Here is a 25,394-nt window from a genome sequence, read left to right as displayed (position 1 = left end):
CTTGCTTTATCTTCTGGATTTTTGTTTCGAAAGTATATGAAGAAGGAATGAAGCTTTTCATCTCTACTAACATTGAAGTTGGGTTCATGACTAACGAGTTTGGTGCTGTTGTTGCTAACATGTTCTTACAATAAAAATAAAAAATATTTTTTTAAAAAAACCAACTTTATTTTTTATTTCGGGAAAATTCATGAAAATTCAAGAGTTTTAGACCATGTTAGAAAACGTGTTAGAAAACATGTTAGATCTAACATTCTAACATAAATTATATTTTTGGTGAAAAAGTGTTATTTTTTCATGTCCGAAGACTCGAAGGTGCAACACTTCCAAAATACCGACGAACTCAGAAGAGCAGCATGGCAGTATCTTCTTGACAACTTCTTTGAGTTCTCCAGGTACACCTTGGAAAATGCTGAAGAACTCCGACACAGAGAATTTGGAGAAATTGCACTCCAATACTACCTTGACAAACAAAGGGTAAACAAAGGGTAAAATAAGACTAAAAACTTAACGTTTAAAAAGTGACATTTTTAATGAGCTCCGAGTCACCGAGAAAACTTGGTCAGATGTTAGCAGCTTACTTCCCTGAGGAGGATGGAAGCGTTACATACGTAAGGTTCAAAAACAACGAACCTGGAATTGCGTACCAAATTCGCAATTACATGACCATGGAAGAGTACGAAAGGTTTCTACAAGAGAAACCAGCTCTAAACAACTCAGAAAAGAAAGAGTAAAAAGTTTAACTCGTAATTGTTTATTTTTTTACTTGTATGGGCAAGCTGCAAGAATGAAGTCGACTATCTCAGTCTTTGTCTTGACCAGTTGGACTGCTCTTGCGAGTACGTCTGTTTTGCGGTCTCCAGCTGGTGTCTGACCTTCGTAATTGCGCATGTTCTTGAGAGCTCCAACTGTAAATGGCTGTAGGATGAAGAGTCTCTCAGACTGCTTGAGGTAGTCGTCTCTGTCTTTGACCGAATCTGTGGTACGAGTCGAATCGGTCGATTTGAGGGAAGAGACTGAAAGCCTGTCGTCTTCCATAGGGGCTGTGGCATAATCTTTGCGTAAGCGGTTCAGACCTTCTTCGAACTCTTGGTCTCTCTTGGATTGAGATTGGAATTGTGGGGCAGGGTTTTGCATAAACATCCAAGGGTTGGGGAAGTAAGGCATAGGCTGAGGAGGGTAGTTCGGGAAGCCTTGTGGTAGGTAGTAACCTTGAGGTGGAAATTGGTAGTAATTTGGTGGAGGGACTTGCTGGAACTGAGGTTGCTGAGGTGCAGGGGCTGGTGCTTTAGGTTCCTCTGGTTTGGGAATGGGCTCGGTTGGTGGTACGTCAGTCATCCGTTTGTGTCCTGTCGGAAGGAAGAACTTTTCCTGTCGGAAGGAAGAACTTTTTCTGTTGGAAGGAAAAATTTTTCCTGAAGTTCGACCAAAAAGTTCTCAATTTTCGAAAATTTGAATGGTTTACGGACGGACAACTGGAAGAGTTCTTCCTGTCGGAAGGAAAAATTTTTCCCTTTGTCCGGAAAATTTTTTCCAGTTGTCGGGAAAATATTTTCCTGTCGGATGGAAGGACTCGGAATACCAGAAGGATTTGACGAGGCAATTTACCTTATAGAGATAAATGAAGTTGTTAAGCAGTACTTGCGCAGGGTAATGAAGCCCAAGGTCAAGTTCACCACTATTTCTGGAAGGTCTACACTTCAGCTCGAGACTTCGACTGGAATTCCAATTCAAATACCAGACGGGACAGCCTACGATGGCATAAAGGACGCCAAAAGAGAAGCTCTTGTTAAGTTCCTAAACAAACGTCCTTGGATAAAAATACCAAACAAGGAGAACCCCCTGCCCCATATGAAATTGGCAATTCAGTCTCTCTTACACTTCTCGGGTCAGCCGTTCTACATAACCTGTGAAGGCGACATCCAACCAATTCAGTAAACATCTCATTTTAACTTCACTTTTTTTATGTTTTTACTCACACTCGTACTCAACAGGTTTGTGTACAACTATTTCAACTGTGAACCTTGTATTGACCGGTCTTCCTGCAAATGCAAGTTCGGTCAATACACAATTTATGGTGGCAAGAAAGACAGTGGGGAATGTTATTCTGACATCTGTTGTTGCGCTCGAGAGAGAATTGAAATTCCAGACCCACCTCCCCCAAGAACTCCAACACCAACACTCAAGTTGCCGAAGACTCATGTGAAGAAGAAGCCTTCTGGTAAGTTTCTTATAGCCATCTATATGGCACGCTTTGAGTAAAAACATTTTTTTTTCTTTTTTGAATGAAGCAAGTTAAATTCGTCCCACACCAATCTCAATGGACCGATGAAGAGTTTCAAGCTATGGTTGAAGGTGTTGAGAACGACATAGACGGCGAACTTGAAGGAGCTCAAACCACAATTGCAACCAAAATTGCACAAGTCAAGGAACAGATAGCTCCACTTAAAGCTACCAAAGCTACTCTTGACCTCATGGATAGTTACCGTTTAGAAGTAAAGAGTGGAATAAGACAATTAAAATTAAAACTTCTAAACTACGAAGCTATACTCCAAAAGTTAGCAGAAATGAGAAGACTTTACCAGAGCTACTTACATGTAAGGGACTTACCTTCAAGCAGTCCGACCAAAGATGAATTTTCTGACATTGTCCCAATTTTGTCCGAAAGTCAGCTCAGATGTTTTGAACTGCTCCCAACATATCCAGAATATGAACGTTTGCCTGAACTCTTCCGCAATCTCAAAAAACGTTTTTTGGTTCTCATGTTCGAAACTTTTATCGGAAGAGACAACAAACGTTCAGAAGAAGAACAAGATATTATTTTAAACTTGTTGTATGACATAACCGTCATAACAAGCTTTTTGAAGTAAAACCGTCATTCTCAAACCACTTCATTTTTTCGATGTCCGAACAAGCACCGAAGCCGAACACAATGGCAGATGTCCTTTCAATGTTGCCAGACAAGCGCCCAGTTCAAATTCAAATTTTGAATTTGAAAGCTCATCTGACAAACACCGTTAAGACTCTCCAAAGTAGTCTTATGGAAGAGATGACCAAGCTCAAAGCCGATGTCCTCATGAACCAAGCTTCCAATGAGAAATGCCTGAATGATTTGACGGAAACCTTGCGCATTTACGAGAGAGAAAACCGAGACCTTGCCAGACTCATCTACCGTTTCTTCGAAGAGATAGACGCCATCTGGAAGGTACTCGGAAAGGACAGAACCTCCAACACCGTAATTCGTGAGTACCAAATTGAAGAAGGAATTGTCGAGGAAGAAGAGAAACACGAAGAAGAGGAAGAGGAAGAAGAGAAACACGAAGAAGAGGAAGTTTGGGCAACCCTTGTTGCGGATGACGGTTATGAAATTTCCCAACCCTACCCATACCAAATCCGCAACAGGGAGACAGGCAAGGTTCTTACCCCAGTCCTCAACAACTTGGGACACTTGAACCTTACCCTTCGGAATCGCGGTTCAATTTCCATGGGCAAGCTTGTCGCAATTCAATGGGTTCCAAATCCAAACAAGAAGACGAAGGTCAGACACATTGACGGTGACAAGCTCAACAACCGTAAGGAGAACCTCGAGTGGTTCTAAGAGTAAAAAAATTTTATTTTAGGGGGAAACCCCGAGTAAATTTAGGTGTTTATTTAGTTAAGTAGCTTAAATTAAGGGTAATTTGGACAATTAGCTCCCGACCTCTGAATTGGACTCTTTCGTCATCCCAGTTGCGTAGGAGGTCGTCCCAGAGGAGTTGGTAGAATTGCCAATCCAAGGACGATTTGTCCTCCCAGGCATTGAGGATGTACTGCTCGTAGAGTTTCATGACCTCTGCCTTGCACCAGACACCCTCTCCCTTGGAACGTAAGGCTTCTTCGAAGTGCTCGAATGCGATTGGCTGCGGGACCATCTGAAATGACACTTTTTGTCCGTTTGGTCAATGTTCGTGTCTCGTGTCATAGTCGACGAAAATACAGACAAACAGGTTATATATGAGTTTGAGACCAAGAATGGTGTAACTCGACCTGTCCGATTCAAATTCGAATAAAAATTTTTTACTTCATGCAATGTTTTATTTCTGTGCCGTCTTCAAGTATGCCCCAGTACTTACGCTTGGAGAGGACATGAACTTCGGTGAAAATTTTGTCCAATTTGAATTGACCCATCTTTTCACCGACCATTCCCATTTCAATGAGTTTGTTATAGCCTTCTTCGTTCGTCATGAGTGCGTCAATGTTCTCATAGTAAACCTTCACTTTGGATTTGACTTCGGAGAAGAATTTGTTGTAGTTGTCAAGGACTGCCTTTGCGAACTGAGGGTAAGACCAATGTTCGACAATAGGTTTTACTGTGGTTACTAAGCCACCTTGACCTTGAGTAAATTCGTATTTCAAAACAAAAGGGGAGAACCTTTCAACAAAGTTGTCGACCTTCTCATAATGTTTACTCTTCATCTTTTGAGGTTTCTTAATGGAATATCCCCATGTCGAATTCATAAGCAATTTGAGTGTCATTGCAAGTTTGGGGTTTGAAGCTTTCCTAATATCATACAGTTGTTGTATGACTTTTCCAACTGTATAGTTCCTTCCTGGGAACTCACCGTCTTCGTTTGGAATTCCAGTCGGGATATATTGGACGAACCTCATGTACGCAGCGTTAAGGTCGACATAGTATATCTTTTCATCTGAGTCGAACTTGTCGCAACCAATGGGTCCAGTTCGTGGAAATTCAAGTGAGTCTCTTATCTTCTGAGAAACTTCGCCTGCTATCTCATAAACATCGTCGAAGCAACCTGTTTCATATAAAACCTTCTGACCTAACTCAGATGCTCTCCAATACAATTTGACGTCAATTGGATGTCTCAATGGAAGTTTGTTTATAGCATCTTGAAGTTCTTGCAACCTCATTGGAAGTTCTTCTGGTTCAGGTTGGTATCCGAACAATCCAACTCCTTTTGGAACTGTGTACTTCTTTTGTGCTAGAACTTTGTCTGGAACAACTTTTGGTCTTGCTAACAATGAAAAGTTTGTTTCGTCTTTTGGTACAAAAGTTTCTGTCAGCTTGTCATCTGGAATTGGTTCCAACAAACCTTTCTCGAAAAGAATGTTTACAGCTCTGACAATGTTGCACTTGCCTTTTCCGAACAATGGGTTTGTAAGACTTTCGTTCAACATGAAGTGGTTGTGGACAATTACAATCTTCAACCATGGTAAGTCTTTGTCAACAACATAGTCGTCATGTGAAGAACCTTTAGCTGTAGGTATGTTGACTCGGATATTGACATTTGCCAACGGTGCAACTTTTGCCAATTGACCTCTAAGAATGTACCTTGTCTTCACACATGACTCAAGATACTTCATTTTCTCATCTGTAACAAGACCAGAGTTCCTGAGACATGTAAGAATACAAGGTTCATTGACAATTTTTTCAATTGAATTGTAAATTCCATACCTTGTCAAGTCAATGTCAGACTTATTTATGAACGGGAAGTATCCAGCATGTTGTCTGACTGCTTGAGGGTTAGGTTGGTACCATTCAAATTTTACACTTGCAATTCCTTCAATTGCATTCAAAATGTCTGAGTCGGAGTCAAACATTTGTTCTCTCTTTGTAGTCTTGAAAGCGTCAAGAAGTTGTGCGGCTGTTGTGACATTGCCATGTGCATAGTAAATGTGACCGTCCAAATCTGTTACGGTTAGTCTGAGATTGTATCCTTTCTTATTTCCGTCTTGTATGGCAGCAAGTACTCCCATGAAGCCTTCTTTGTTCTTTCCTTCGTCAAAGTTTACTGTAAAGGTTCGACCAGATGTAATTTGACTTCTAACTTCACGGTACTTTTCATATGCATATCTTGTTCTTTCCATGGGAGCATGTGCGTCTTCACCTTTTCCTTTTTTCCTTCTCAAAGGATGCAATTGTTCGTCATGTTTCCAGTAGAATCTGGCAAAGCCGTCGTGTCCTTCAACTTGAGGTTCACTAACATCGAAAGGCATGTCCATAAGACGTTCTTCTTCTAACCTCTCTAGTCTGTTTGGATAATTTGCACGTGCTGTTTCCAAATCCATTTCGTAGCGAAGACCAGACAATTTGTCATAGACTTTTATGGGTCTTCCCTTCCTATATTTAAACTTCTTCGAAACTCTCCAACCATATCTTTGCAATTCTGCTTTTATTCTAGCAGATTTTCTATCCATTCTATATGGGGGCATTTTTATAAAAATAAAAAAATATTTTTTTCCTTTACTTTACATAACCACCTGCTGCCATAAGTCTTTGACGCCAACCCATACCAGCTAATGAAGGTTGACTTGGTTTAGTATTGAAACTAAACTTTGGTTTTGGTTTATCTTCAGTTTTTGGTTTTTCTTCTTCTATTGGTTTTTCGTCACTTTTCGGTTCCTCTGACTTTACCTCACTTGCTGGAACAGTTGTGTCGTCAACATCTTCATAAATATCATATGCCATTTGTTTTTGTTTTCCTTTCAACTTTTTGTGTTTGTTGTAAAGTTTAGAATATTTCGACTCTAAGTCAATGAGATGTTCTATAATGAACTGTTGGTCAGTGAAGTATACCTTCCCATCTGTTGTCTCGAAAGCTCCTTCAGACTTCAATATTTTATTTGTGAGAGTCTGTTTCTTTTTTGAGATACTAGCCGTTCCATTTCTATGAAAAGTGACTTTGTAGTTAGGGTTTGTATTTCCAGACCTGGCACTTTCTATTATTGAATTTTTCTCTTCATCTGTAAGTTCTTTGACAGGTTTTGACAATGGTTCTGAACTTTTTGTTTGTGGTGTCAAATCTACCGTTTCAACTTCTTCGGTCATTTCATCTCAGTAAAAAATTTTAGTTTGGTTTGTTTTCAACTGGTTGTTGTTGTTTTTTAAGTCGGTCTAAAACTTCCTGAGGTATAGGAAGAACTTGACAAACACGTGGTTGTGTAACTACTGGAAGTCGACAAATCCATCTTGAACCCATTTGTCTCAATGCTGTATTGTTCATTTCATCTCAGTAAAAAACTTTACATTCCCCACGTTTGAGGCGGTTGAGGTTGGTTATTGTTTACCCATTGTTGTGCATGGTTATATCCTCTGTTAAAGAATCTTTCACCTTGGTCCATATAGTGCCCTGCTTGGTTATAGTAGTCATTTGTTATTTTTTAGTAGTTTCCTGCTTCTCTTCCTACATTGTCCATCCATCCTTGAACTTTTCCTCTTGTTTCAGGATTGGTGAATAAGATTTGCTGCATCTCGTGCTACCTCCCAACCTTTCTGTACAGTTTGTATAATAGGTTGTGCTTTCTCTTTCAGTATACCTAATGTACTCAAAATCTTCCTTCCAATTCCAAATGCACCTCTGGCTATTGTTCCCACTGCGGGCAAAAATCTGGATGCAACTCCTGCTAATGCGCCAAATAAACCCATTTCTTATAGGGTAAAAATGACGAATCCAAACAAGGACCCCTATGTTTCTAAAGCAACAAAGAAAGCACTCATGGTAAAAATCTTTAGTTCAACACCAAATGCTTGGTTTATGGATATCTTGGAAAACATTCCGAGGTATAGAGAAGATGGACCACCATACTGGCTAATATTTGTCGGTCAAAACACAAGATACTGTGAAGCCATACCATTGCAGTCCAAAAATATTTTAGATGTGAAAACTGCTTTGACAATATTCGTTGACAAATACCATCCAACAAAACTGACATCTGACTGTGAAAGTTCTTTCAAATCAGACGATATTAAAAACTATCTGCGTTCAAAAAATGTAAACCAATATTTCATTGTCGACCAAAACCATTCTGCTCTTGGTGTCATTGACAGTTGTATAAAAATCTTAAGAGACTTAAATCAACCACAAGGTGGTGAGGTAGATGAAATGTCATATGACGACAAGTACAGACACTTCTCCCAGGCAAAGATGAGACAAGTTTTAAATATTTACAATAACCGTAAACAAAAGGTTTGGGAAACCACTCTCCCGAAGAAATGAAAAACAACCCTGACTTAGAGAAAGACTATATATTTAATAGTTTAGTCAAAAGAGACAAACAAGAAAGAATGCCAGGCTTCAAACTTAAGAAAAGGTGACAAAGTAAAAATAGAAATACCTAAACGCGACCCATATGAAAATACTATTGACTATGACAACAATGGGAACTCGACAGGTACTCGCATTCGTGTTCGTAAAAATAGAAGAAAGTATACAAGAGAATATTATGAAGTTTTAGGCAAACATGGCAAAATGTACACACTGCAAGCAGAAGATAAAACTACTATTGTCAGACCTCGTTTCAAAACTTGTCAAAGTTCAAGGTGGTATACTTTCAAAGACAGTTCCTAACAATATAAGACAACTGCTGACGAATATGCTAAAGAAGTTGAAAATGACGACTAAGCATTTCTATACCATGCGTAAACTGTCATGTAAGGTGGCATGTAGTCTTTACTCTGTCCCGTTGTTTCCGAATATCCTGTAATGCGATGTGTATGGCTTCCTCCTCCCTGAGTGTCATCCCAGTAAACAATTTATAGCAAACTTACGTCGTCTTTAACATCATATCCTTTACCTTTTGTCATTCCTGTCCAATCCCAATATCTATGCTTATGCCAACCTGCTTCAGCTGTAGTTAAATTTATGTAGTGACTGTGTGCAGGTAAGTTTTCACCTGAAATCGTTTTACTTCCACCTGTTACCTTTGAAGAGTTTGCACAATACAAAAACCTTTCGACTATTTTGAGTCCAAGTTCCAAAACAAGTACTACTTCTGGTCTGGTAGAGTTCATTGACGTATAAATAGAACCTATAGGATATACTGTTTGAAGTATTTCAATCTTTAATGTTTGAAGCTCTGTTTTGTCTGCTTTCTTATATAACCTTTCTTCAAGTTCATTTACGTCAGAGATGCTATGTCTATGATATTTTTGTGGTATGTTCCTTCTGTCCATGCGAAAATACGTTCTTTTGTTGCATCTACATATCCTTTTATCCATGTCGAGTCTGCTTTTGTATTCCTTAACTCTGTAACACCTTTCTCAAGCTCTTTCAACTGTTGTCCATCTTCCATTAAACCTCTGGTATGACTTGAAACCGTTTGTGTCAACATATCTACAGTTTCTTTGTCGGCTTTAAGGTCTAAACATCCTGAAACCCACCCTGTATTGGCTTTACCTTCTAAAATCTTCGATGTCCGTTCATTATTACCATTCAACCCTTTCTTTAATTTTCATTGTCTTTTTCATCCACATATTCCTTATCTGCCTTCTTCACTAACGCACTAGCCACGCATGCTAACTCATCGTTAACATATTGTTTTGTCAGCTTTCTTTTCAACATCCTCTTTTGTTGCATATGTTGCATCTGCTCTGTCATGTTCTTCTTGAACTTTTTCAATGACATACTCTTTGTCAGCTTTGTTGTCAACATCTGCTTTCAAAAGAAGTTCATCTATAGGTTTCTCGTTTAAAGTTCTTTTTGTTGGATTTATACAAACAGTATGGTTCTTACTGTCTTGAAACAGAAACTCGTCTGTCAATGGTTTATCGTCAGTTTTAAGTTTCCTTCTTTCAATGACTCAGATATCTTAGAATAGTTTGAAAAGTTTGTTGTGTTCTTATTTAGAGCTTGCAAAATGAGTTGTCGGTTTGTGTTGTATTTCTCTCATAGACGCTGTTTCTTTCGACATTTTTATTCTAGATAAAATATGCTTTCAATAGAAAAAGAAAATTCAAGAGTTGCTACAACTAAACCATTAGATGAACTTTTTACTAACGTAGGTCAAAAGTTTGAGACAGAGACCGTAAAGCATGAAGGCTATCGTTTTGACTACCCATTGAGATGGTTAAGAGACCCATCCGTCACAAAAGCTATTGGCTTTCGTAGAATGAAGTTTGTGTCTGTAGAAGATAAAAGTTTTCCATTTATTGTAAGGTTTCATATAGATTATATATCTGAAGGGAAACGAAAAATGTGGGAAGAAATTGAGCTAATACAAGTTGACCTTTCATCTTCTCTACAGACTGCGTTAAAAAATATAGAAGATAAAATAAATTCATGTTATGCAAAATATGCTGATGAATATGCAAATACCGAGAGCACACTTTATGTGAGAATTGTATATGACAAACAAAATTCACAAGTGTCATTTCAAATCTACGAAGACAATCCAAAGAAAGACGAACAAATATATACAGAATTCACTGCAATGTCATGGTATTATTTGCAAAGAATGTTAAATCAGAAAGTCGAACTTCCTTTAGCAAATATTTACAGTCGATATGCAAGAGATGAACCATATTTATTTAAAGATGTTTTCGACCCAGCTGCTATTATTGTTCATGCTTCATTTTTCGGGCCCCCAAACTCTTTTTTATGCTTGGCAAATGACTTTTACGAAAAACCTACAAAGTTATACGAACCACCAAGTGGAAGTATTTCAGACTTTCAAGTATGGTTTACTACAGATGGAAGAAAAAGAATAATTCCATTATACCATGCGTTTTACTTAGAACTTAGTTTCATATACAACTACTATCGAACGATAAAAATATAATTTTTTAATACGGTTGAGGTGTTGGATTTGGTTGCCAACTAGACTGTGGTGCAGGTTCAGGCTGTTGTATAACAGGAGCTTGTTCTTCTGGTTCAGGGTCTTTAGGTATAATACCAACGAACTGACCTACTCTTTTACCAATATTTTTGACACCGTTCCAAATTCCTCTTCCGACGGTTTTTATTCCATTCCATATACCTCTTCCAACATTTCGAAAGAAGTTTCCTATCTTACTGAAGAAACCCATTTTACTATATGTAAAAATCTAATGTCCGCCTAGTCTCTTACGTTTCCTGTTGAGTTCCATAGCATTCTTTAACTGGAGCTCATACATTCTGTTTCTCCTCTGGTAGAAAACATATTCTGGGTCAACTCCTGTGTTCGCGTCATCTGCATAAAGTTGTTTATATCCACTTCAGGGTTTGTATAAAACTCTTTCCATCTCATATTTGCATACCATGGTGGCAAACCTAACGCAGCGTCATTTGACATGGCAGTTTGCATTTGTACATCTGTTGGCACTTGACCATAGTTTGCCATTGCAGTTTGTATTCTAACTTCATTTGGAATATTCTCTGGGTTTGGTTGTCCAGGTTGCTGTGCATTCGCTAAGTTCTGTGCGTCCATTTAATATTAGATAAAATATCTCTTACGAGTACATATGCTGAACATTTGCTGGTATTGGTTCATCTTCATATTCTCTATATCTTTCTGCCACGTCAAATAAGTAAATGACACAATGGAAAAAACCTAAAACAAGTAGTCCTATTTCAAACCACATTTACTTACTAGTAAAATTTCTTTGTTATGACACTTTCTCCAGTTTATAGGACCTCTCTCATATTCTATCTTGTCATATCTAAACTCATAGTCATGTATGTCCTCTAACCATCTCATGACACTTTCCAAACCACTTTTATCGGATGTAAAGTAAAAGCATGGATGGTTATGTAAAACGTCTAAAGTTTCTAAAGAGTCTCTCAAAGTCCAGTCTACTTGGTATTGAAAATCCCATGTGTTATAGAACGGCGGGTCCACTATAAAGAAATTTTCCTTGTCTTTATATTTTTTCATACAACTCTGTCCAATGACATCTCACAAACTCTATACCCTCAATATATTTTTCTATGTTCTCTTTGAAAACATTTGTATAGTTAAGATATAAAACTTTTGACATAAGTGTTTCAATGTCATGAACTCTTATAGCACCACTATATAATAGTCTAGCAGATATACTATCCCAGTCAATATACTCTGCCTTTTTCAAAACCTCTCTGACAGTATTTTTCTTATCTAATGGTATACGTTCCATCTTACCTATAGGTATCTTTTCTTTTAACTCTTTCAATATTTTGTTTGTGTCTGGAATATGTTTGAGACGGTTCATATAGTTGTCGAAGTCATTGCATATAATCTTTGAGTCAGGAAATATTGTATGGCACAAATGAGATATATAGAAACTTCCACCGAACAAGTCTACAAATGTTAGACCATTCGGTAGTTTCTTAAGTTCTCTCAATAGAATATCTTTACATCTACTCTTATTTCCAAAGAAGGGTAACGGTGGTTTTGTAAAATTCATTTTATATATATAATAAAAATGTTTTTCCTGAAAAGTGACAGAAAAGTGACAAAACATGTACGAAGAAGTCTTGAAAATTCAAGAGGGTAGAAAAGAGGTTAGAAAAGAGGTTATATCTAACCTTCTACCCTAAACATTGAAGAAGGAGACTCTATCTCAGTTTATGTTTGCTACTGCAAGTTTTTCAAGGACGAATTTGGAGGACCAATTCTCATGCATGTCTTCAAGCCACGTCAGCAACTCTACGTTGAAACTGAAATAACACTCATGCATGGAATGTATCTCAAGTTTGAAAGCCAATTGGAAAACACATACAACATTTGGCTTTCATACATTCAGTTCGATACACCAGATGACTTTGATGTTGAAGAAGAAGACTCTACTCAAGAAGATGAACCACAAGACTCAATCCAAGAAGAGTCCTCCGAATTCACACCAGAAGACTAACAATTTTCCGAATAAAAACCTCATTTTTTACTAAACATCTTCAGGGCTAGAAGGCACGAAGTGCCTGGAAGCCCCAATACCTTTTTTTTTTTTTTTTTTTTTTTTTTTTTTAATTTAAATGAAGAAGTAATTTAAAACGATTTTATTTATGATCAAATTTTATATATTTTTTTGGATCAAATCCATTTTAATAGAATTTATATACTATTCATCTATTAGTAAACACTACCGTATATTATTTTTTAAGCTATCTTATTTTTTGAACTTTTATTCAAATCTTTGGTCGCAAGAAGAATTGCATGATAAATAAAAACATTTAATCAAAGTCAATTTTATTTTTCATATTCAAATGGACTGAGTGTTAACATTTAACATTTTTTGCTAATTGTCGTCAAAAATTAGGAGTAGGTGACAAAAGTGCATACTCTTAAACAACCGTCGGATTTCCGGGTGAAATCGTGACACACTTTCGTCTTTCGTAGGCAGTGGTGGTTGTTACAAAAGGTAACTTCGAATGTAGCGTGAAATCTGCAAAAAAAATTCTGAAATTTGAATGGAGAACACAAAAATTGAATAGTTTACGTCAATAAAAAAGAGAAAAATGAAGCCAATGTGTCTCGAACCTAGGACTTAGAGCAGCAATCCCACTGTTTATCACATTACATATTACACTACATGCATCTCTCACCTCAGTGAATGAGATCAACTATATGATAACTTTTTCCCCATTATATTCTTGTGGAAAAGTGACAAATAGCAACTTTGACCCTCTCTCCAAAAATTAGGCGTAAAGCAAAAATTGATATTTCATATGGTTTTATGATAGATAAGCATTATATTCCCACTCATTATATTCGTAAATTTTGAGGTTTATCCTTCGCTTTTAAGATCATTGAATTTGATTTTTATATAAAATAGTTATATATTAGAAAATAATATGAGTTTATGTGATATTATTTTTCAGAAGATTTCATTCTATATGCCTATGAAAAGTACTCGCAAAACTAACTTTTTCCTAATTATAATTAAATCTAGAATATTGTATTATGCTTAGTATTATTTCATTTTTCTCATTCAATTTAGAATTTACAAATGTCAAAAAATTGAGAGCTGTCACTTTTGATGAATTTCTGTTTATTACAGTTTTGGAATTTAATTTTGATAATTTTGAGGTCGGCTCCTGACCAATGAATTTGTCATCAAAAAATTTTTTTTTTCAGATGAATCATCAAGACGAACCTGAATTAATGATCGATCCAAAGTTCCAGGATGTTTATCCATGGGAATTAACACCAACTGGCCCATATATCGTCCTTACAATCCATTATGTTGAAGGTTTCGATCCATCAAAAGTTACAATGAAGGTCAGTGATAAAAAGGATGCCATTTCTGTACGCTATCCAGAACAGCCACCAATTGTCGAAGGTAAGCTTTTCGGAGAAGTCAAAGATGTCGTAATGAAAATTAATGAAGAAGAGAAGCAAATTACAATTACATTCTCTCTCATTAAGGAACTCATCCCAGATCTCATCTGTACAGATATGCACCCAGAAACCCATATGTTGGATCCACTTTCATCATTCCTTATCTTCAACAAGTATTCTCAATCGAAAGATGATAACCTTAAGAACGGATGCTTCAAGTACCTTGAGTTCGGCATAAATGCAGGCTTCCTTCCAGCTTTATTAACTGCAGCCGACATTTTCGCTCGCATCCCACAGCTTTCCAGCAATGCCGTCGAATTACTTATTACAGCCGCTGACAAGTACAACGCTGCCCCAGCACAGCTCCAACTTGGTCTCATGATGATGAATCAGCCAAACTTCAAAGAGCGTTCTTTCCAATACATCGAACGCGCTGCCCAAGACAAGTCCATCTCCATTGCTTCCGTCATCCTCGGCATCATGCTTTCCCCAATTACTGACATGGAATCACCAAAGAAAGACGCAAAAAGAGCTGTCGAAATTTTCAATGAAGTCCTTGAGAAAGAACGCAATCCATTGGCCCTCCACGAACTCGCCATGCTCTACTTCAATGGTATCGGCGTTGAGAAGGACGAAGAGAAGGCAAAGACACTCAACGAAGAAGCTTCAAAGCTCCAGAACGGTCAAATCCCAGCTCTCGAAGTTCGTGACGAAACATACGTTCCAAAGCCAATGATCGATGACGGCTGCGGCTGTGGATGTTGCCACTGCCATGATGAACCAGATGAACATGATCATTGTGGATGTGGTTGCTGCCATGAAGAGCCACACGAACATGATCATTGTGGATGTGGTTGCTGCCATGAAGAGCCACACGAGCACGATCATTGTGGATGTGGTTGCTGCCATGAACATGAAGAAGGAGGAAAGAAAGAATGTGATGGAAAAGGTGGTTGTGGATGTGGAAACTGCCATTGCCATGACGGTGAGAAGAAGGAGTGCTGTGGTAAGTGTGATGGAAAGGGTGGCTGTGGTGGTAACTGCCATTGCCATGATCACAATTAATTTATATTATTATTTTATAAATTGATATTTTTAATTATAATCCATAACTTGATGATTCTGGTTGTTTCTTAATCATATAATTGGTTAAACATAATATAAGGACACAATTTTAAATTTCAACAAATATTGAAACATAAAACGTTTAATTCGCTTGGAGAATGTTCAATTTAGATGAATTAATACTGAATAATGTGCAAAAATTTGAAAATTACAACATTTCACCTGGCAATTTTATTTGTGAAAGCTAATATCCTCAAAAATTTAATTTTAATCAGCTTTCTTCATAAGTATAACATAATATTGAGAGACTATATATGAATGGCTAAATGGTTCAATTTCGATTTTTTTCAGGAATCATATATAACGAAATAAATAGCAAATTTGGATGTAAAAGAATGTAATTATCATAAATACATCCATTATGAAGAATGCAAGGATGTTTAATTTTAAATAATGCAATTCTTAATTAATTCTTAGAAAAAATAATATATTCTCATATAGCAAGAAGTACACAATAAAATACCATGATAAAAAGCAGTCACGCAGAGATTGAAATTCTGAAATCATACTTTATAAACATCAAATCGGATAATACTTTGCAACAAATGTTGTAAATCTACGTAACAATAGTTAAGGGTCGTAAATATAGCTACGGTAAATTGATTGAAAAATATTTTTTATAAAAATAAATTACTCAAAATTGAATACTAATCAAAAAATTGAGCCAATATACGAAATCGATCTTATACGAAAACTAGTATGAGTGACAACAGTATTCTTTTATGAAATTTTCCAAATATTCTCAATATTTTGCTTTTATTAATTAATGGTGTTTCAAGCTAAATTAGTATATTTTATTCATTTTATTCATGATCAATAATGACACTTTTTAATTATTTAATTCTCCATTTATCATAATATTAATGCTTTCCAATATCATGATTGATGATGAATATTTTCTTCAATTTTACCTCAAACCATTCAATATTCTTTTCATATAGCACACAATACAACGTTTTGGCGACCTCAAAAATATTGATTATTCGAAAGGCTAGAGTTAAGATATAGCGCTATAATGGGAATTTCTCGCATATGTTCGTACATGAGCAAATACTATACCTTTTGCGAATAAAGAATTTTTTCATAAAAAAAATTTTTTAGGAATTAGCATATCGGCGTTTTGCGACATTGCCAAACGCCAGATTTTAACCCGACATATGAGCATAAGCTCGTATATTGGAATAAACTCGACTTATTCCATATTAAAGTTATTATAATAATAAGGCACTTAATGTGCAAATCTAATTGAATTAGAAAATGCACATTAAGTGCCTTTTATTGGAATATGTAATACCACATATGGAATACCGAAATCCGAGCATCAATTAGGAATGAACTAGTGCAAATTTTAGAAATACAGTATTATGTTAAATTCAGGATAAAAATTGTTAGAAATTTATATTTACAAATGAGTAAATAAGTATTTTGTAAAGTTTTCGTTTGATTTTCAAGCTTGTTGGAGAAAAATAATGAAAATAATTATTTATTTAAGCAATTTACACTAAAACTTTTTATGGAAATTGCAGTTCTAGCAATGTCTTAGAATTTAATTGTCATTTAAAGTGTGAAATGCATTGATTTGCTAGTGAATGTAAATCGGGAATACAAAATTAATATAAATGAACGAAAAATCTTCTAAGAACATCCTAAAATCAATCACCCTTTGAGTGGCTTTCATAATATATCTAGATGATAAACCAGAAATTGAACCCGCATATGGGTCCCATTAGGATAAATTGTAAACTACTCAAAAATATTTTACAAAATTAATTTAGGTAATAATAAAATTTTTAATTGAGATAAATTAAAAAAAATCTTAGGAGAATGTTATGGATTTTCTTCATTGAACCATTCGATAAATGAGCATCTTTGCGAGCCATTTGTGTTCGAGAGTCTTGTACCATAAAGGTGGCATCTCAGCAGTTAAGCATCCCTTCAATGCATTGATATCTGTTGATGGAACAGAGTATGCGACTTCATCATTGATCATGATCCAATATGCACTTTTTTGCAAAAAGACCACGTAATGAAAATTGCAATAGGCAACAATTGCAATCAATTGATATCTTTGCCTTTCGACTGTTGGGAGTGTCAACTTTTTCGGGAAGTCAAAGATGACTTGATGAATCGAATCATTCTGCCACTCTCTCTGAATGTCGAAAGTCAAGAATTGTGGCCATGATGTGTTCCTTGTAGTTGACAAATGATATTGAATGGCATGATCGAGATCTGGTTCTCCAATTCTGGTGTGAATCGAGTAGCAATTTGTTTGTTCGTTGGCACTATCACGGTAAGTGATTCGGAAGAGTTGACCGATTCCTGGTATTTGCTCTGCGAGATCTGTGATCAATCTTGTCATCGTGTCATCACAATCTTGTGCCTCATATGTTGAGTTACCAAGTAATGTGGCAAGTTCATGGGGAACGAAGACTAATCCTTTGGACTTCAATGAATTCAAATTTGTAAAGATACTTGACATCTCTGTTACGATGGGAGAGGACTGATTGGCAACCTTCAAAACTTCTGTTCTCACTTCGGATATGTAGAACAGAACCTGTAAACATACGTTCAAATGACACGTATTTCCCATATTATGAAGACCAACAATACCACCTTTAATTGGGTAAAGGTAGTTCGCCTCTTGTGATGACTGTATGATATCGACAGCTTGATGAGCGACAGCAATGATGTTCCGCTTTGATGGTTTCATGGAGGGTGCAACAACAGCAGCGACGGTATCGCTTGAAGGAAGAACCTTTGTTGGTGTAAAATCTTCGAAAAGGAGTAACTCTTCATTATCATTCAGGGGTGATCCATCAATGTTATAATTTGTCAAACCGACTAAACCTGATATGATCAGAGGAAGTGATGTGCGCTCACCTCGAAAACCATTTTTCATGCAGGACCAGCATGACTTGAAACGTGCAAAGAAACGCTCGACAATCTGCCTGTCTTGGGCAATGGCGTTGTTGCGTTCAACGTCTGCTTCTTCGTGGCTTCTCTTCATCACCACGGCAGTAAGGTGATATTTCTGGATTCCAATATAGCCCCGGTCGGCAAGTACAGGATATTGGTAATCATCAAATCCTCGCTTTACTGTCAAAAAATCCGAGACTTTTGACAAATCGAAAATCTTCTTGTCATGGACTGCAGCCATAAACTCAACGTTTTGATGTATGGCTTTTCCATCTGGTGACACGAGGACTTGGAGCTTAATACCGTTGCAGTGGTTTTTTTCATCCCAACTATAAAGCCTCTCTTCCTTTACCGAAGGAATGTTGAAAGGAATTGTAGTGCTGTCTACAGCTGCAACAGCATCAGGGAAGTTTGTAAATTTGTTCTTCATTGAAGTTAACGGTGGACAGTGATTGGGAAGAAAATAGCTCGCAAAGATTGGAAATGCAACATTGGTAGTTCTTGTAACTAATTTGGAATAGCATGACTGGGAAATATGTAGCAACGGACATAATGCTGAATAGGGCAAGTATGTGCAGTAATATGTGAGCGTGAGGAAGAGAGACTCGATTGTTGAAAATTTGACCTTCCTTCCTCTTCTGGCCCTTCCACAGTTGGATTCAATAATGTCAGCGAGGTATTCCAACTGTTCATATGTGAAGTTGCACAATGATCGGAGCTGGAGCTTTGGATGCATCCTGATGAATATTGAAATCGAGAACCTGGGCATTGGATTGGTCAATGTCATCTCTTTTGCCTCTTCTTCATTTAATGGCTCTTCATCTGTGTCGGAATTCTCAGGTGTAACAGTAACAACAATGTTCGCCCTTCTGGATTCTTTTATCTTGGTGATGATATCTTCATCGCATGGTTCATCCATGTTGATAAATGAAGTGATTAAAAGATATAAAAATCTTATCAAATTTGAAATAGAGTTCAAAATTAATAAATAATGAAACCCAATCAATTTAATCATATCTAGATATCCTAATATATATCATTTTAAACTTGAAATTAAGAAACTGTGAAGAATTAAAAAACGTTTAAAATCTTTCATACAATTTAATCATATCTATATATTCTAGTATATATCATTTTAAACTCGAAATTAAGAAACTGTGAAGAATTAAAAAAAACGTTTAAAATCTTTTAATAGAAATAGTTTATTTAAAAAATAAAAGTTTAACTGGTGCATAAGTAAAAATTAGATTCTCGAACTTATTATTATTTTTGATTGAAATATTAAAATAGTATTCCAATCAAAAATAATAATAAGTTCGAGAATCGTAATTTTAGAACTTTTTTACATTCTTCACGCCTGTAAAATATTCCATAATTACAGATTTTATTAATTACTACTTTTTTAGATACATTCTAAAGCTGGCGAAGCAACGCTAAAGTGATGATTAACAGTGAATCACTGCGACGACCCAACATAATATATTGAGATTAATTTTCTAGGTACGGTTGAAATGGCGGAGACCTTCTGGCTGTGCCTCAGAGCCCCTAAAATATTTCAAAAGAAATATTTCTACCATTTCGTCGAAAGATTAATCTCTGACTATGTCCGAGATAGCATCACTCAGGCGAAAGTATTACGCCGAGAATACCGATAGAAGTTTCTATCTAGTATAAGCGCCAGTATTTAGAAGAAAACATCTAAAAAAATGAACTATTTGTTCCATTCAATTATCAATTTTTTTTGTGAAAAAAAGAAATTTTGAAATTATACTTATAATATTGTTAGAATATATAAAATAAACATTTTGGGAAAAATTATAAAATTTTCCCAAAAATTTTCAAAATTTTTCCTAAATGTTAGTCACCGTTACGGTTTTTTCTTTGGGGGCGAGCTGCCCCCCAAAGAAAAAACCGTAACGGTGAGCTCACATTTCGGCATAGTTTAAGTCTAGGTTTTGCATTTTAAAATGTTTGTTACCTTATCTTCTTTCAAAAAGTGGCAAAAATTTGTTTGAAATTTGAAAAAGATATTTTTATTTGCATAAATGACATTCAACTAAGCTGTAGCATGATTCTTTTGCATGCTCTAGTTTTTTTCTCAGTTCAATCTCCTTCCATACTCTTGCTTTTACCAGTAAGATCGCACCAAAATTCTCAAAATTTAAGATCTCCAAATTTTATGTCCAACTCCAATTATCAAACGCCCTCATTAACGCCACTCATAGCCATCTTTCATGCATGAGAAATCGTTATGAGAAGATTTTTTACGGCTAATTATCTGATTCAATTCAGATCAATACTCAAAGCCCCATTATTTATTTATAAATCCTTGTTTGTCGCCTATGCGAATAAAAATTCTTTTTATATTTTAAACATTTTTTTTTCACTTTGGAAGGAGAAAGGTGACTAACATTTTAAAAATGCAAAAACCGACTAAACTATTCCCAAATATCCATCAACATTTTTCCCAAAAAATTTCACAGGAAAGTTTGCCAAAGCGGAACCCAACTAATATGTTCAATTCATGAAAATTTTATTTTAATTTACTAGGTTTATATAAACTTTTGAACCTTTTATAATGTCTATAGCAACTCAAATCAATTGCAATTCATTAATTTATTTGTTTGAGACAAATCATTAATTTATTGATTTTTTTGAAACAAAAAAAGGACATAGGAACTATTCAATTTGTTTGTAATCCTAATTAATACACCTATCAAGGGTACGGCGGCACTGTGCGCCTCCTTACCCATTATATGTGAATTTGACACTTTACAAAACCATTAACGTATATTTTACAACACAAACGACAACACTAATTTAACCTTAAATATTTACAAAACCACCAACCACTTCACCTCACTAATGTAAAAAATAAACGTTCTCACTTACAAAAGTATTGCAACTCCTCCCATTGCTGTGCTTCACATAACAGCTCATAATCTTCTGACTCACTTTCTTCTTCATATAGGTCAAAATCACTGTCAAAATAAATGTTAGTAAGTTTTGACAAAGCTAATGAAACACGTTTACCGTTTGTATCGTATGCTTGTATAAACTTTCCATTATGCTTGTAGTCATAAACGCTCAAACTAACTTTACCCTTTCTCCCTCGTATCTGATAGAATGTATTTTCACGAGGAACGAAGAACAAATTCTTGAACTCATGACCGTTGTAGTTTGTTATCTCAATAGTTTTCGTCATTTATATAAAAATAAAATAAAAAATAAACTTAAAAATTAATGATATCACCACCCTCACACGTATGAAAACATAGCACAAAAATAAATTTAGGTGAAGTGGTGAGATCTCACCTCTTTTTTCACCTGTTTTTTCACCCTGTTGAATTCATTGCTTTATAACTCTCTTCCTTTCTCCAACTCTTCTAACTTCTTCTTAAGTTCAGCAATGTTGTCCTCATGAAGTTTAATCTTTCTCAAAATTCCTTCTTTATCTAATGGTTGCTTTATCTTTCTAAACTGAACTCTACCATCCTTCATAGTATGAATGTAAAAACCTTCTGGAATAGTTCCTGATTTAATGTATTCTACCAAAAACTTTTGTTTCATTGCTTCAGTGACTTTATTTGTCATTTCAATCAAATAAAAATTTTAATATTAAATAAAAATAACGTTATTTTTTCAGTAAGGAAACGCAGGAGTTTTACGATTTATTTGAGGAGTAGGTTCTGGTTTAAATGTTGGAGTCGGTTTAGGAGTTGACTTTTGAACAGGAGTTTGTACTTCCATAGGTTCAGGAGTCATTGAAGGTTTTGCTTGTGAAGGCGTTGGTTTTGGCGAAGGTGTTGGAGTTTGTTTAACTTCAGCTACTTCAGTATTATTTACAACATTTGCTTTATTTCTTTTCAACATCATAACTGCTCCTGCTGTAGCTAGCAAACCTAGTGGGAGACCATATCTTATATAAGGACTTGACCAAATGCTATTTTTGACAGGAGCTGGTGGAACACCTAACCTTGGTGAGACTGCTCTTTGCCATTGTGCAGCTCGTAAGAAATATTCAATAGGTGCTCCATAATCGTTTGGTAAAGTTTGTTTCATAGATGGTGAAGGTTCACGAGAGCTTGATGAAGAACTCATTTATAAGCTTTAAAAATAAACGTTCATCCTTTATTCCTCACTGTCGTCCGTAGCTAAGTTATAGTCATCTAATCTTATTATGGGGATGCCATTAGCACGCACCTGAATGGCAAAGCAACAATCCCTCATAAATCCAATAAGTGGCTTTGGTACATTTTCAGTTGCTAGTTCAATAGGTCCTTTAACAGACAATTTGTATGTTATTGGAGCAGTAGATGTTTGACCTTGCTGGAAGCAAAAGTCCACTTCTGTTGGAAAACCACATAAGAAATGTGTGTTGTCATAGCTATCCCATTTATGTTCCACACTACCATCATCCACCAATGACCTCATAACATCTTCATTAAATCCTATCATATCATTGTTTGTATTGCAAGCGTTCGCAACCATTTCATAAAATACAGGTCCATATGATTTTTCAGGTTCTGCAGGCATATTTCCATAAGCTCCCATGGAAAGCTGAAGATATTTAAACTTAGGGTTCTCAAAATTAACATAATAGTTGTCTTTCTTTCTAAATAGTGCCCAAATACTTTTAACATTAATAGGCGTATAAGCTGCTGTAAATGTTGCACTTGAACTATCTGTATTCTTTGAGAATGAACCGTCCATAGGAATCCAATCCATAACTTTAACAGAAAACATAAGCCTCGTTTGTATAATGTTCTACAAGTTCTGTATAAATGTTAGGGTCTAAAGGAATGACTTTGGATGAATGAAACATTCATTAAAATCCATCTTTGTTCGAAATAGTTGCTGGGTTACAGTTGTAATAGTAACTGTTCCACTAGCTTCTACTGACTTGTTATCATAGTGAATGGTTCATTCCATGGAACAAATTTATTTGTCGGTGGATTTGAATCTGAAGCAAATGCAACTTTAAGAGTTGGATTGAAAGCAATGATATCATTTACAGATATAGATGTGCATTGTAAGGCGTCGCTACTGAACTTTACTTTAAGCTGAATGTTTCCTGCAAAAGCTGGAATAAATCGAATAGCTTCTAGTGGAAGGAATCTTATAACAGGAATTCTTAAACGAAGCTTAAAATCAAAATGATTTTCCTGCTGTAATTGGACCACTAACAATTTGTCCTGTTTGCATGTTCCCGAATGACTCCATACATCTTCATGTCGAGTCTTTGAGAAAACATCTACTTTCTTTATTTGTTCGGTAGTTTGTGAGTTTGAAGTTATATATGCTTCTTCTCTTGCGTTGTCTTGAGAATATACGATACGACCATTTGCAAGGATTTGATATCCAGCAACTGCATAGAAAGCGTCATCGAAACCAATCCAAAATCCTGGTGGGTTTGTTTTATTGGAACCTGAACCAATTTCTTTATCTACAATAAATTGACCTTCCATTTTATACGTAATGAATGTATTGTAAAGGTCCAACATATTTTCACCAGGAGGTGAGAGATTGAATGTTACCCATGTGTTATCTTTAGCAGTTCCAGGTTGTGATGGAATCTTTGGTCAGAATATTTTCTATTAGTGTCACCAATTTGAACTGCATTGTCTATGATATCGAAATATGAGCGAATCTGATGAATATGCTCTGCTGGAGTAATTCGTTTAACTGTTCGTTCTGCATGTATTTACTTCAGATATAAAAATATCTATTTACTTCATTATTCTCACTCTTCTTCTTGGCATTCGTGGTGGAAGTTGTTTCTTGACATTTTCAATGAACTGTACATTCTCTTTTGTCTCAACTTCTTTCACTGGCGGGTCAGGATTCTTTGACTCGGTTTGTTTTTCAATGAAATTCACGAACTTTGCAATAAGCTCTTGGTTCGTTATTGAAAGTACATCTGGCTTTCTTTTCTTCTGGTTCTTTTGGTGCTCAGTTTGAACAGAAGGTTTTTATATGGGCTTCGTGGACTTCACCCTTGCCATACACCTTAATGTTGTCGCTTTCTGCATTGCTAATGGAACCTTTCTTTTTCTTACGTATATTTTACCATCTTTACTCTGACTTACGTAATAGAAAGGATGTTGTATTCCTCTTGGCGTCATTTAATATAATAGACTCTCACTCTGATTTTGACAAGCTCATTTTTACATCGGTTAAAGTTTTAATTTTGTTTTTTATCTGCAGTCAAATGACTCAGACAAGCCCTACGGACAAGACCCAGAGGGGTCATAGATGTTGAAGCATTGAAGAAAGAAATTCGTGAGCAAATTTTATCCGAACTGAAGGAACAAAACAAGAACAAAAGCCAGAGAGACCAAAGAGAAAACTTAGTGAAAAACAACTTGCTGCATTAGCTGCTGGAAGACAAAAGAACCCACGTTTGCTGGCGAAGAAAGCTAGAGAAGAAGCAAAAGCAAAGAAAGAGTAAATGGTTTATTTTTATCGAATTAAATGTATAGACAAATACCTTTATCTGTTGCGTTCAGTAGTGAAAACCCTGACGTCAAAATAAAGGGGAACAGAGTAACGTTTAAGTTTCCAACAGACTGGATTGTGAATAAATGAAGAGAAGTACATTGGCATAACATCTATGTATATAACACGTGCTTTCAGAAAGGTTGACTTTATACTTCAAGTCGAGATAGAAAATGACGACAGTCCTTTAAGCGCCCAAAACATTCAACATATACAAATACTTTAAAGACGATACAACATTGTTGCAATGTATGATTTCATTTAATGAAATGTTCGAGAAAAAGTTTAACATTGAAGCACAAACTTTACAGCCTTTACGTGAGTTTCTTGCACAACTGAAAGAAGAAGGTAGTCAGCCACAACTTATAGACTTTCATTATGAATTTAATGAAAATGAAGATGGAACCATGACTGTCAGTTTGTTGTATTCTCACCATTCAATGAAGTCGCTAAAGAGAAAGAAAATCCATTACGTATAAGATTTTTTCAAATCTCTGAACCAAGTGATGATTTCAAAAATGTTTTCAATTATGATGCAATGCTTCCGAGGAAAAATGAATTTTCAAAGATTGTAACACCTGGCATTTGGGATAGAAAGCAAGCTATATTATATTCAAACTTAAGTAAGGGAGTTGAAAATGAGTTCATTGGTCATACAAGAACTACACCACTGCCAAATCCTAAATACTATAAATTAACTGGCTTCAATCGTGAGTTTTGGATAGACATGTTCTCCACTCATGACCATAACTGCTCAGTGTTCTTACCTCCAGACCATAAGGACTGTCTCTACATTGAAGCACAACTCTTAAACTCTACCATCGCAGTATTGTAAATGACCACATGGG

At 35.9% G+C, this 25,394-nt stretch overlaps 14 protein-coding genes and 4 pseudogenes across 18 annotated transcripts, besides 5 other annotated features; 9 read left to right on the top strand and 9 right to left on the bottom strand.

Annotated features, from left to right (window-relative positions):
• Window positions 1-119: part of a mobile genetic element that runs on past the window's edge.
• A 414-nt stretch (window positions 120-533) lies between these two features.
• TVAGG3_0510210 (uncharacterized protein) lies at window positions 534-734 on the top strand (the record flags this gene model as incomplete). Its single annotated transcript, XM_051236904.1, has 1 exon — window positions 534-734. The coding sequence occupies one exon, from the start codon at window positions 534-536 to the stop codon at window positions 732-734; it is 201 nt and encodes a 66-aa protein (XP_051094728.1).
• Window positions 735-762: 28 nt separating this feature from the next.
• TVAGG3_0510200 (uncharacterized protein) lies at window positions 763-1,338 on the bottom strand (the record flags this gene model as incomplete). Its single annotated transcript, XM_051236903.1, has 1 exon — window positions 763-1,338. One exon carries the CDS (start codon window positions 1,336-1,338, stop codon window positions 763-765), a length of 576 nt encoding a protein of 191 aa, XP_051094727.1.
• Window positions 1,339-1,563: 225 nt separating this feature from the next.
• Window positions 1,564-1,938, top strand: TVAGG3_0510190 (uncharacterized protein; the record flags this gene model as incomplete). The annotated part of the gene is made up of 1 exon (XM_051236902.1): window positions 1,564-1,938. The coding sequence occupies one exon, from the start codon at window positions 1,564-1,566 to the stop codon at window positions 1,936-1,938; it is 375 nt and encodes a 124-aa protein (XP_051094726.1).
• Window positions 1,939-1,965: 27 nt separating this feature from the next.
• On the top strand, window positions 1,966-2,262 carry TVAGG3_0510180 (uncharacterized protein; the record flags this gene model as incomplete). The annotated part of the gene is made up of 1 exon (XM_051236901.1): window positions 1,966-2,262. The coding sequence occupies one exon, from the start codon at window positions 1,966-1,968 to the stop codon at window positions 2,260-2,262; it is 297 nt and encodes a 98-aa protein (XP_051094725.1).
• A 23-nt stretch (window positions 2,263-2,285) lies between these two features.
• Window positions 2,286-3,598, top strand: TVAGG3_0510170 (annotated as a pseudogene). The gene has a single exon. A coding segment is annotated over exon 1 (1,313 nt).
• A 49-nt stretch (window positions 3,599-3,647) lies between these two features.
• TVAGG3_0510160 (uncharacterized protein) lies at window positions 3,648-3,911 on the bottom strand (the record flags this gene model as incomplete). Its single annotated transcript, XM_051236900.1, has 1 exon — window positions 3,648-3,911. One exon carries the CDS (start codon window positions 3,909-3,911, stop codon window positions 3,648-3,650), a length of 264 nt encoding a protein of 87 aa, XP_051094724.1.
• A 139-nt stretch (window positions 3,912-4,050) lies between these two features.
• Window positions 4,051-9,566: a mobile genetic element.
• Window positions 5,561-6,066, bottom strand: TVAGG3_0510150 (uncharacterized protein; the record flags this gene model as incomplete). Its single annotated transcript, XM_051236899.1, has 1 exon — window positions 5,561-6,066. A coding segment is annotated over one exon (506 nt), but the record flags the coding sequence as incomplete, so codon positions are not given.
• On the bottom strand, window positions 6,242-6,826 carry TVAGG3_0510140 (phage tail repeat-like family; the record flags this gene model as incomplete). Its single annotated transcript, XM_051236898.1, has 1 exon — window positions 6,242-6,826. The coding sequence occupies one exon, from the start codon at window positions 6,824-6,826 to the stop codon at window positions 6,242-6,244; it is 585 nt and encodes a 194-aa protein (XP_051094722.1).
• Window positions 6,846-7,001, bottom strand: TVAGG3_0510130 (uncharacterized protein; the record flags this gene model as incomplete). The annotated part of the gene is made up of 1 exon (XM_051236897.1): window positions 6,846-7,001. One exon carries the CDS (start codon window positions 6,999-7,001, stop codon window positions 6,846-6,848), a length of 156 nt encoding a protein of 51 aa, XP_051094721.1.
• On the top strand, window positions 7,533-8,169 carry TVAGG3_0510120 (annotated as a pseudogene). Its single transcript has one exon. A coding segment is annotated over exon 1 (637 nt).
• A 2,783-nt stretch (window positions 9,567-12,349) lies between the features above and the next one.
• On the top strand, window positions 12,350-12,583 carry TVAGG3_0510100 (uncharacterized protein; the record flags this gene model as incomplete). Its single annotated transcript, XM_001583294.1, has 1 exon — window positions 12,350-12,583. The coding sequence occupies one exon, from the start codon at window positions 12,350-12,352 to the stop codon at window positions 12,581-12,583; it is 234 nt and encodes a 77-aa protein (XP_001583344.1).
• A 402-nt stretch (window positions 12,584-12,985) lies between these two features.
• Window positions 12,986-13,015: a mobile genetic element.
• A 671-nt stretch (window positions 13,016-13,686) lies between these two features.
• Window positions 13,687-13,723: a mobile genetic element.
• A 16-nt stretch (window positions 13,724-13,739) lies between these two features.
• TVAGG3_0510070 (tetratricopeptide repeat domain domain-containing protein) lies at window positions 13,740-15,118 on the top strand (the record flags this gene model as incomplete). Its single annotated transcript, XM_001583295.1, has 1 exon — window positions 13,804-15,072. One exon carries the CDS (start codon window positions 13,804-13,806, stop codon window positions 15,070-15,072), a length of 1,269 nt encoding a protein of 422 aa, XP_001583345.1.
• Window positions 15,119-16,972: 1,854 nt separating this feature from the next.
• TVAGG3_0510060 (DDE endonuclease family) lies at window positions 16,973-18,967 on the bottom strand (the record flags this gene model as incomplete). Its single annotated transcript, XM_051236896.1, has 1 exon — window positions 16,973-18,967. One exon carries the CDS (start codon window positions 18,965-18,967, stop codon window positions 16,973-16,975), a length of 1,995 nt encoding a protein of 664 aa, XP_051094720.1.
• A 1,785-nt stretch (window positions 18,968-20,752) lies between these two features.
• Window positions 20,753-25,394: part of a mobile genetic element that runs on past the window's edge.
• Window positions 21,406-21,642, bottom strand: TVAGG3_0510050 (uncharacterized protein; the record flags this gene model as incomplete). The annotated part of the gene is made up of 1 exon (XM_001583297.1): window positions 21,406-21,642. The coding sequence occupies one exon, from the start codon at window positions 21,640-21,642 to the stop codon at window positions 21,406-21,408; it is 237 nt and encodes a 78-aa protein (XP_001583347.1).
• TVAGG3_0510040 (repellent protein 1 family) lies at window positions 21,691-22,149 on the bottom strand (the record flags this gene model as incomplete). Its single annotated transcript, XM_051236895.1, has 1 exon — window positions 21,691-22,149. One exon carries the CDS (start codon window positions 22,147-22,149, stop codon window positions 21,691-21,693), a length of 459 nt encoding a protein of 152 aa, XP_051094719.1.
• Window positions 22,180-22,776, bottom strand: TVAGG3_0510030 (uncharacterized protein; the record flags this gene model as incomplete). Its single annotated transcript, XM_051236894.1, has 1 exon — window positions 22,180-22,776. One exon carries the CDS (start codon window positions 22,774-22,776, stop codon window positions 22,180-22,182), a length of 597 nt encoding a protein of 198 aa, XP_051094718.1.
• On the top strand, window positions 24,260-24,499 carry TVAGG3_0510020 (annotated as a pseudogene). The gene has a single exon. A coding segment is annotated over exon 1 (240 nt).
• On the top strand, window positions 24,816-25,378 carry TVAGG3_0510010 (annotated as a pseudogene). The gene has a single exon. A coding segment is annotated over exon 1 (563 nt).

This window comes from Trichomonas vaginalis, chromosome II (genome assembly GCF_026262505.1).
Source record: "Trichomonas vaginalis G3 chromosome II, whole genome shotgun sequence".
NCBI lineage: Eukaryota > Parabasalia > Trichomonadida > Trichomonadidae > Trichomonas > Trichomonas vaginalis.
The sequence above is the reverse complement of the archived record's forward strand: the minus strand, read 5'-3'. Positions and strand labels throughout refer to the sequence as shown.